At 44.8% G+C, this 10,585-nt stretch overlaps 2 protein-coding genes across 2 annotated transcripts; one reads left to right on the forward strand and one right to left on the reverse strand.

The window, feature by feature from the left end:
• Positions 1 to 2,191: 2,191 nt before the first annotated feature.
• LOC311248762 (neurofilament light polypeptide-like) lies at positions 2,192 to 4,705 on the reverse strand (the record flags this gene model as incomplete). The annotated part of the gene is made up of 4 exons (XM_084339591.1): positions 2,192 to 2,469; positions 2,574 to 2,899; positions 3,234 to 3,358; positions 3,656 to 4,705. 4 exons carry the CDS (start codon positions 4,703 to 4,705, stop codon positions 2,192 to 2,194), a joined length of 1,779 nt encoding a protein of 592 aa, XP_084195717.1.
• Positions 4,706 to 5,683: 978 nt separating this feature from the next.
• Positions 5,684 to 9,718, forward strand: LOC311248757 (neurofilament medium polypeptide-like; the record flags this gene model as incomplete). The annotated part of the gene is made up of 3 exons (XM_084339587.1): positions 5,684 to 6,709; positions 7,976 to 8,100; positions 8,323 to 9,718. 3 exons carry the CDS (start codon positions 5,684 to 5,686, stop codon positions 9,716 to 9,718), a joined length of 2,547 nt encoding a protein of 848 aa, XP_084195713.1.
• Positions 9,719 to 10,585: the final 867 nt, after the last annotated feature.

Genomic DNA, 10,585 nt, shown 5'->3' on the forward strand with positions numbered 1-10,585 from the left:
ACTTCTCCGCTCACATCGCCGCAACAACCAGAACCTGCAGATTCCTCCTGAGCAATGTCAGAAAGATCCGCCCCTTCCTGACAAAAGAAGCCACCCAACTCCTTGTCCAATCAACAGTCATGTCTCGCCTAGACTCGCTGGTCTGCCGATCACCGCCACCAAGCCTCTTTAACTCATCCAGAACACAGCTGCCCGCCTGATCTCCAACCTACCAAAGTCAGCCCATGTTACCCCACTTCTTAGGGACCTGCACTGGCTCCCCGTTGCCGCACAAATCTGGTTAAAGGTCCTTGACCTGCATATCACGCAGCAAAGGGAACGGCAAAATGTAAATGTTAATGTAGACATAAAATTCAGGCCACTTTTTTGTCAACCACTTACCCCGGAGTTGTTAAAATGCTCCCAACTTCTCAAATTTAAATAGAGAGACTGTCTCTTTACTGGGGGTTGAAATATTAATGAGAAGAGAGTGTTTCACAAATAAGCGTAACAGAAAGAAGCATTTTGTATAAAAGTATTCTGTACTTCTGTATGACAACTATTAAAGAAACTTGAAACTTGAAGTGGCCCAGATTTAATATTTTAGTTAATATATAATGTTTCTGAGTAAGTAAAATAAAATGACATGATGTACCGACCGTCAACCAGGAGATCTAAAGTTAATTTCACTCAATGTTAATTTGCTCAGTTGTAATTTGCTGTACCATACATGTTGTGATGTGGTCTATTTCATTATCTTGGCATTAGTAAGGTAATAAAGGGGTAGTTCAGAATCTTTGATTCCTAGCACTATTTCTTACTCATCGATGATGTTGTCATATAGAGTCCTTTCTCAGCACAATCCATGCTGTGTTCCATAATCGATAAACCCAGCTCCTCCTTATTTAACCACAAAACATATGTAAAGTTAATAGGACCATTGTAAAAAGCATTTAATCATACTCATGAACGTATTTTGCTTTAGCTGCACTGTGGTTTTCATTATTTATTCCAGGGCTTTTAGACACCACAGCATGGCCTCATTACTTCAGTGTAATTACCTACAGTAACCAGAGGTGCAGGTGTGGTTACAAATCTCGCAGGTCCAACCATTTTAATTAGTATATTTGTTTCTCTGGCCGAACTAACGTCAACGTTATTAACTTATTAATTCTGCCGCTGCACTTTATTTAAAAACAGCCAATCAAATCCCAATCAATGGAAAATTAACCCGCCCATACCCATGCTGATTGGTCCTTGTGTGAGTGTATGCTTGGGTTCATTCCAGCATTGCCTAAACACCAGCTGATGATTTCACTAATTGGCTCACCTCTTCAACTAACTCACCTGGTGCAATGTGTAGTTTAAATGAAAACTTGGCCCACGATGGAATGAGTTTGAGACTATCCCTTGCAATAAAAAAAAAGTTTTAACATTTCAAAGTAGAAAGGTTTTGACTTTTACTCAAGTGTGTTCTTAGCCAGATACTCTGACTTTTAGTTGAGTACGATTTTGAGATGGTACCCATACTTTCACTTACGTATAATTTCTGGGTACTTTTTACACCCCTGGAAATAGGGCTATCCTTTAAATGCATTGTTATAATGTCCCTGTTCTATAGAGTGGCATTATTGGTATTTCTGTAACTTTGGAATCTCTCCTTTGAAATATATGGGGTTCATCCGAGGGAAGCAACAGTTGTGATTGGAGGATCAAGAAAAGAGAGGAGGGTTTGAGATAGGTCTATTCTGACTGATGCCCTATATCTCTCCCTTTCATCTTATATAAAAAATGCCTAAATGTTTTTATTTTACATTAAATATATGTATTGGACCTGTTGACATTACATAATATCACATTGATGAATCTAGTACATTCTTTGATTGAGACTAATTAATCACACACTCTTTTGTGGAATTCAGCAAGTGTTTATTTAACCATCAGAAACCACACACTCACAGTCTCACATAAAGATACAGCACACAATTATTTTCACACGATTACACTGCAGTGATTGTGTAACCATTTTATTGACTACTCTGAAAGTTGGCAAGCAATTAACCTTGATTTGATATAGTAATTGATTCTATTAGACCACGTTGTACTGAGCACTGTGTTAACAAGCACACTTGATAAGGTAAATGCAGGTATTCTACTGTATTTGTAACTGGATGGTCTTGTTGTGACTGGAGGTTGTAGTGAGTCTACCAGCTTACTTCTTACTCTTGGTCTTCTCGGTTTCAACTTTCTTCTTTTCTTCTACAGCAGGCTTTTCACTCTTTAACTCAGGTTGGGCTTCCTTTCCCTCTTCTTCCTTCTCCTTCTCTTTCTCACCCTCGTCTTTGTCGTCACCTCCTTCTTCCTTTTCTTCTCCTTCATCTGCCTCCTCCTTGCCTTCCTCAGCCTCTGCTCCCTCTACTTTGTCCTCCTCTTTCTCTCCTTCGTCTTCAGCTGTTTCTGCATCTCCCTCCTTATCAGCATCGTCACCGCCTGTATCAAAAGAAACAAAGGGAATCTTTTGTTAGTGTCAAATGTCAACAGAGTTATTCAGACCATTTCCTCTTACAAATAAACATGAAGACAGAGGTGCTGACCTTCTTCTCCTTTAGTCTCCTCTCCATCTTCCTTCTCCTCATCTCCTCCCTCCTCGTTCTCCTCCTCTTCCTCCTTTGCCTCCTCCTCCTCCTCTTCCTCAGGTGGGCTGGCCTCCTCCTGCTGTGCCTGGCTTGTGGAGATGATGTCCTCTGTGTTGAAGGTGGTGCTGAGGAGGTGTGATGATGTCATGTAGGGGGCGCGAGAGCTCAGACTGGTGAAGGGTCGGGTGTAGGAGGGTGTGGCCGATAGGGTGTGGCTGTACATACTGGACATGCCCCCAGCCACTCCCACACTGAAATGAGACTCCTCCCCATCGAGCAGCTGCCTGCAAAGGTGGAGATCATAGGAGAGACAGATGCTGAACACTTAATAAACAGTAGTAGTGAAGTCCAGTTTATTTGTATTGTCCATTCTCATAGCATGTCTCAGTGTGCTTCACAGGCCCACATAGGACCCATCATATCAAGCTTTACATACAGTAAAAAAGTAATTACCGCATGTATTATTAGCTTTGTTGTTAACACTTTATTGTCCTTGAGACAGATTAGAAAAATATTTTATTTTTCCACATTTGATAATGAATGGATTTGAATGATCTTGAATTAATTAAGCACAAATTGACATGTATTTTTCTCAGTCCTTCATTCCGTGCCTCTTACCTATATGCAGCGATCTCAATCTCCAGGGCCATCTTAACATTGAGAAGGTCCTGATATTCCTTCAGGTAATGGGCCATCTCCTGCTTGGTGCCTCCTAGTTCATTCTCCAGCTGACCAATGGTATCCTATATAGTAGGAATTAGAATGTATAATTTTTTATTGAAAAAAATAACAAAGTACAATAATAATACTTTAGATAAATTACTTTAGAAATCAAGTAGGCCTAGACACTTTCACATCACATCTTAAGCCATTTTTGTTACCAAAGATTATAGATTTTTTTTATTTATTTAGTTATTTGTATGACGATCATGAGAGGTTCCTATTGTACATTCTAAATGCTAATTCCAAACACAGAAAATACACATAAGTCTATTATTAAGCATAAGCATAAGTCATGCACCTGCAGTACCACTACTGACCTGCATGTCGACGACCTCGGCGCTCTGCTTGTCTTCTACATCATGTAGCTGTTTCTCCAGAGACTCGTTGAGACCTCTGCAAGCATCGATCTCCAGGAGACAGGACTGAAGCTGACGCCGGAATTCTCCAGCCTCATCCTTGGATCTTTTAACAGTGTCAGTGTGCTGGGCAACGCTCTCTGTCAGGGAACCCACCTTCCCTCTGAACCACTCTTCAGCAGACTGCATGTTACTGGCTGCCAGCCTCTCATATTGGGACCGGATGTCCTTCAGAGCCCCAGAGAGGTCTGGTGCAGTGGCCTTAGTCTCCACCGCCACCTGAGCCCCCAGCTTAACATGGGCCTGGAGCTCCACCACCTCCCCCTCATGGATCCTCTTGAGGAACGTCAGCTCGTCCAGCAGACTCTCCACCCTCTTCTCCGTCTCAGCCCTGGCTAAGGCAGCATCGTCTGCCCCAAGTCGGCGCTCCATCAGCCGGCCCTCTGCCTCCTCGCGAGCCAGTATCTCTTCCTCATAATGGGCCTGCAAGGTGCTGAGAGTCTGCTCCATGTGCTCCCTCTGTCCTAGGGCTGCCTGCTGCTCAGCCCTGGCCTCATCCACAGCGCCCCTCAGGGCTCGGGCCTCCTGCTCGTACAGCGCCCGCAGGCAGGATGGCTCAGTGTGCCTCTGCCTGAGCATCAGGAGTTCTGCCTCCAGGGCCCGGTTCCGATGTTCCAGGTCCCGCACACGCTCAATGAATCCAGCAAAGCGGTCATTGAGGCCCTGCAGCTGGGCACGCTCTTGGGTACGCACAGAGCGGAACTCAGAGCTGATCTGGGCCGCCTGGCTGAGCTGCAGCTCCACGGAGGAGGAGGAGGCCCGTGAGGAGGAGGAGAGCAGCGCCCGGCCGGGAGAGGAGTACTGCAGACGGGAGGAGGAGAGGGGGGAGGTGTGGGAGGAGTAGACCGAGCGGGACCTTCCCCTGGTCCCCACAGCTCGGGGGGTGGCCTCTACATTCCATCGTCGGTATGAGGAGGTGGCGTAGTAGGGGTCATAACCGATGCTGCTCATGGCTGTGTGTGATGTGAGGATAGGCTGCTCTCCTTCTCCTCTCTGTCTGGATGTGAAGTTGTGTGAGGAGCTCAAGTTGAAGCCAGAACTGCTCGCTGCTGCAGTGGCTCCTGCTTATATAGGAGGAGGAGGAACTCTGACGCAAGTGTTTTAGCCAAACACTGACAATGCAGGATAGATGGGCTTACCCTGCAACAGAGAGGGAGGAGAGGGAGAGAGAGAGAGGGGGGGGGGTGCGGGTGCAGGAGGGCCAAAATGAGATATGTGGAGAGAGACAGAGAAGATGGAGCGGGTGGACTACGCCCCACATGCATTTCACTGTAAACATGTTATTTTGTTTGTTGTTATTTCTTGTACTTCCATACATAAAAAATGAAATACTGTTCCTCCCAGCACTGAGTTGTGCAAAAAGAAAGGTTAAAATATAATAAAAAATGTATATGCATATAAAATATTCAATCTAAAATATCTAAAAAGCAAATAGGTTGAGACATATACTGTAGGTCGACAAATAATCAATGAATAAATTAAATCAGTTGGCAGCACAGTTAATTAAAGTGCGTTGGTGAGAAGGTGCAATTTGTGAAATGTTTCACTTCAATGTTGGCATTATGTTGGAGGTTTATAGTCTGTTCATAATCCTGACCACCTATCGATCGAAATTGTGTAGCATCCTGCTGGATTTGGCACAGACTGTCGACGTATAGGTGTACAGATAGTGTGGGTGCATCCGAGGTGCTGAGTCATGCCCCTCCCTTGGTCCAATAGTGACCAATCAATGGGCCAGACAACACTGCTCCTTCTTACCACCTCGCATATATAAAGGAGAGACGGTATCTATCGCGCTACAGTCGCTGTGAGAGCCATACACCCTGCACCTGCACACATTCACACATTCAACACGCACACACACTCATACACCCACACACTCGCATCTATCTCCAGCACCGTCCCCCTCATCCCCCATAGTCTGACCGGATGAGCTACCCGGTGGACACCATAGGGAGCCCCTTTAGGAGAACCATGGATAGTAGGACGACCGGTTACGGCTACGGCCGCTCCAGCGGCACCCCCTCCAGCGGATTCCAATCTCAGTCCTGGTCCCGGACAAGCCCTGGCTCCACCATGACCACCTCTTACAAGAGGAGCGTGAACGTGCCCGTGTCCCGTGCCTACAGCTCCACGATGCTCAACTCCACTGACAGCGTTGACAAGCGCTCCAACGAAAAGGAGCAGCTCCACGGGCTTAACGACCGCTTCGCCGGTTACATTGACAAGGTGCACTACCTGGAGCAGCAGAACCAGCAGATTGAGGCAGAGATTGAGGCGCTGCGGCAGAAGCAGGTGTCTCGGACCCAGCTGGGTGATCTCTATGACCAGGAGCTGCAGGAGCTGCGCTCCATGTTGGAGCAGATCCACCACGAGAAGACGCAGATACAGCTCGACACCGATCACATTGAGGAGGACACCCAGCGGCTTAGGGACCGCTTCGACGTGGAAGCCCGCATCCGGGAAGATACAGAGGCCATCATCCGTGTCCTGGGGAAAGAAATGGGCGACTCTGAGTTGGTGAAGTCTGAAATGGAGAAGAAAGTTAATTCGCTGCAGGATGAGATCGCCTTCATCCGCAATAACCACGAGGATGAGGTGAACGACCTCCTTGCCCAGGTGCAGGCGTCACAGGTGACCATGGAGAGGAAAGACTTCCAGAAGGCAGATATCACCGAGGCGCTCCGGGAGATCCGTTCTCAGCTGGAGGGATACTCCAACCAGAACCTGCAGCAGGCGGAGAACCAGTTCATGTGCCGCTACACCAAGCTCACGGAGGCTGCAGAGCAAAATAAAGATGCCATCAAGTCCGCCCGTGATGAGATAACAGACTACCGTCGCCAGCTCCAATCAAAGACGGTGGAGTTGGAGTCTGTCTGCGGGACCAGGGAGTCACTGGAGAGGCAGCTGAATGACATCGAGGACCGCCACAACAACGACCTGTCCAGCTTGCAGGTAGGAGAACAATTTAGAGATATTTTACAAAGGGGAGTGGAGCAAAAGATGTTATTCCTGTATTCTTATTTTTTATTATGCGTAAATGTGGATAGCTGATCATTGAGCTTATACTGTAACTTAGGCTTAATAGTAAATAATAGTTGTAGCACTAATAACAACAACAATATTACTACTATAACAATACTAATTATAATTATAATAATAATAATAAATGATGATAGGAAGAAGAAGAAGAATAGGAGCTGGAGCTGTTAGTAGTAATAATAATAATAATAATAATAATAATAATAATAATAATAATAATAATAATAATAATAATAATAATAATAATAATAATAATAATGTATGTTCTCTTTATAGTTTATAGGCTATTTCAATATAGTGACGCAGTTTATATTTGAACAGAAAGGTGCAAACCTGCATGCAAACGTGCATTTTGACATTTAACTAACTATTCTCAGCACTTTTCAATAAAAAAAATCATATTTAAGCTTTATTTATATATAGCATAGAAATGAGCATATTCTGCTGTGTAATATTATAGCGTTCAGTAATATGTTAAAACATATTTTGGCCACAGACGTGAACGCCTTGTAATACAAGCTGGTAAGATATAGGGGGTTAAACGAGGACACAATACTGCGGACTGCTTTTCTTTTCTTTTGCCGAGTCAGAGATGCGGCTCGATGCAGGGAGGCATCGTCATCACACCACTGAAAGGTAGAGGGTGCCCTTGAGACACAGCATTCACCCTCTGAATAATGGTGTATCAGAGCAGCTGGCAAATTTTTTTTCTTAAAGGGTTTTGTTTAATTTTCCACTCTATCCAGTACATTCAAATGAAAACTGAAGGTTTTCAGAATTACTGTGAATTATTATGAGACTAAACATAAGCCCATCATACACCTTGAAACATAACATACGTCATTCAGGGCAGTGACTGCATGACATCTTTTATTTTATTTTATTGTATACATATACCTATACTTTAGAATCCATCCTAGGCTATTTCCATCACCCTGCTCTGTTCTCCTGCTCTGTTCTCCTCCTCTGTTCTCCTGCCCTGTTCTCCTGCTCTGTTCTCCTCCTCTGTTCTCCTGCTCTGTTCTCCTCCTCTGTTCTCCTCCTCTGTTCTCCTTCTCTGTTCTCCTCCTCTGTTCTCCTGCCCTGTTCTCCTGCTCTGTTCTCCTCCTCTGTTCTCCTGCTCTGTTCTCCTGCTCTGTTCTCCTGCTCACTAACGCATCACACTTGGTGTTTCCCCAGGAGACCATTCACCAGCTGGACAATGAGCTCAAGGGCACCAAGTGGGAGATGGCGCGTCATCTCCGTGAGTACCAGGACCTGCTCAACGTCAAGATGGCCTTGGACATTGAGATTGCAGCATACAGGTATACAGGTCTCAGACCAGCACTTATACCTCTCTGACAATGGAAACGCACTCAGTTGTTTTGAGTCGAGTTTAAAACATTTAATTGTCCTCATATGGACTTAACCATGACATTTTAAAAGTGATTTAGGGCCAATTGCAAGGTAATGCATTTTAAATGTAAAGGTTGTTTAAGGGGGGGGGGTGTCATTGTATGTGACTTGTATTTTTGTTTTCCCATCAGGAATCTCCTAGAAGGAGAGGAAACTCACTTCAACACGTTCCCTTACCCCCAGACCGTCACCTCCAAGGTCCACAAGTCTAAGTCTGAGCCGCCCAAGATGAAGGTCCAGCACAAGTTTGTGGAGGAGATCATCGAGGAAACCACAGTGGAGGATGACAAGGATAACCTGGATAAGGCCCTGGCAGAGATAGCACAAGAGCTATCTGCCCAACTGGGAGGTGAGGGAGAGGAGGAAGGAGAGGGAGATGACACAGGGGGTGAGAAAAAAGAGGGAGAAGGTGATGAGGAAGGAGAGGAAGGTGAGGGAGAAGGAGAGGGAAGAGATGATGGAGAAAAGGGTGATGATGAAGTGGGAGGTGATGAAGAAGAGGAAGGAGAGGAGGCAGAAGTTGAGGAAACTGTGTTATGCTCCAAGGCCTCAGAGTCAAAGGCCTCTCCTGACAAAGAGAAGGCAGGAGACAAAGAGGGCAGTGGAGGAGAAGAGGAGGCAGCAGGAGAGGAGGATGAAGAGGAGGGTGGGGATAAGGACAAAGATGCAGGAAGTGACAAAGGATCCAAAAGCGAAGATGAGAAGGAGGATGAGGGAAAAGAAGAGGCAGATAAAGGCAAAGAAGTAGAGAGCGAAAAAGATGAGAAGGCAGGAGACACATCAGAAAAAGACAAGGCAGCCGTAGTCAAGACAGAAACCCCTGCTGAGCCTGAAGCCAAGAAGGAAGAGTCTAAAACAGAGGCTCCAAAGTCTCTGAAATCTGAATCCCCCAAATCTGAATCCTCTAAACCCAGATCTCCTAAGTCTGAATCTCCCAAGCTTGGATCTCCTAAGTCTGAATCTCCCAAGCTTGGATCTCCTAAGTCTGAATCTCCCAAGCTCGGATCTCCTAAGTTAGAATCTCCCAAGCTCGGATCTCCTAAGTCAGAATCTCCCAAGCTCGGATCTCCTAAGTCTGAATCTCCCAAGCTTGGCTCTCCTAAGTCTGAATCCCCAAAAACTGTCTCCTCTAAAGCTGAGTCCCCAAAACCAGAGGCAGAGAAATCAGAGAAAAAGAGTGATTCAGCAGAAGACAAGAAGGCAGACAAGAAAGATGTTACCATGAATGGAGATGTGGAGAAGAATGCCCCTGAGGACAAGGGAAAGAAGGATGAGGGGAAGGAAGAAGATGATGTCATCGCTAACGGGGTAGATGAGAGTCTTATCAAAGAAGACCCTGATCAGAAGGTGGTGATAACCAAGACAGTGGAGACCATCACCACTGGAGAAGATGGGGCCAAGCATGTCACCAAATCTGTCACCGTCACCGAGACAGTGAAGGAGGTGGAAGACGTCATGCAGGAGAAGATGGTCTCCAGCAAGAAGACAGAGAAGCACTCTATCAAGCAGGTGACAGAGACAGAGTGAGCACGCTCCAGCCAACCAACCCAGAGAAGGATGAAGAGGAGGGAGGGGCAGAGGAACAAACAAGCTAGAGTGATGTAATTAAGATAACCACTATAAAACATACATAACAAAGTATAAAAACCCAATTTATGCAAAGTGAAAAAAAAGAGAGAAAAAAGAGAAAAAATAAAGCTAAAATAAAAAGATTAAGTAAAAATGCATGTTGAGTGAAAGCTTTAAATGGGCATCACTGCAGATGTGGTCGGGAGTGTGTGAGTGAGACATTCTATTATATTCTTCCTTTCTGCATTCACTGGTGGGCGTAGAAGTGTGATGCGTCTGCATAGCTCAGGGGAGGCGAATCTCTTCCTCTCTTACACTATGTTTGTATGTATGGAAGGGAGACACTTTGTAAATATATAGTAAATATATATATGTATGCGGGTGGGTGTGAGAGTGAGAAATGTATAGTAAATATATATATATATATTTGTTGGTGGGAAAGTGAGAAATGTTGATGACGTTATATGAGTTTTTTCTAGTTGAAGATAAAAGGGGGTGCTCTACACAGACACCTGCTCTCTTGAAGAAGCCTTACTTGATATGGGAAGATACCAGCTGAGCCAAAAAGAAGATACTAACAAATACACAACAGACAGTGAAGAAAGAGCAAGCCATTTGGTAAAATGAACTCATGACCATGCATCCAGTACCCAAAAGAAACTAAAGTTTAAATAAACCTGAAGAAACTCCTAGCCTTAAACATGCTTTTTCCCTGTGTCTATTATCTTTACCTAATGAGTGCAATTAAAATAATAAACTTGTAAATGCGCACACAGTATGCATAGGATGGATTTTAATTGAAATACTGAACATAAATGAGGTGCT

Source organism: Notolepis coatsorum (genome assembly GCF_963971535.1).
Source record: "Notolepis coatsorum genome assembly, contig: SCAFFOLD_1135, whole genome shotgun sequence".
In the NCBI taxonomy this organism is placed as follows: domain Eukaryota; kingdom Metazoa; phylum Chordata; class Actinopteri; order Aulopiformes; family Paralepididae; genus Notolepis; species Notolepis coatsorum.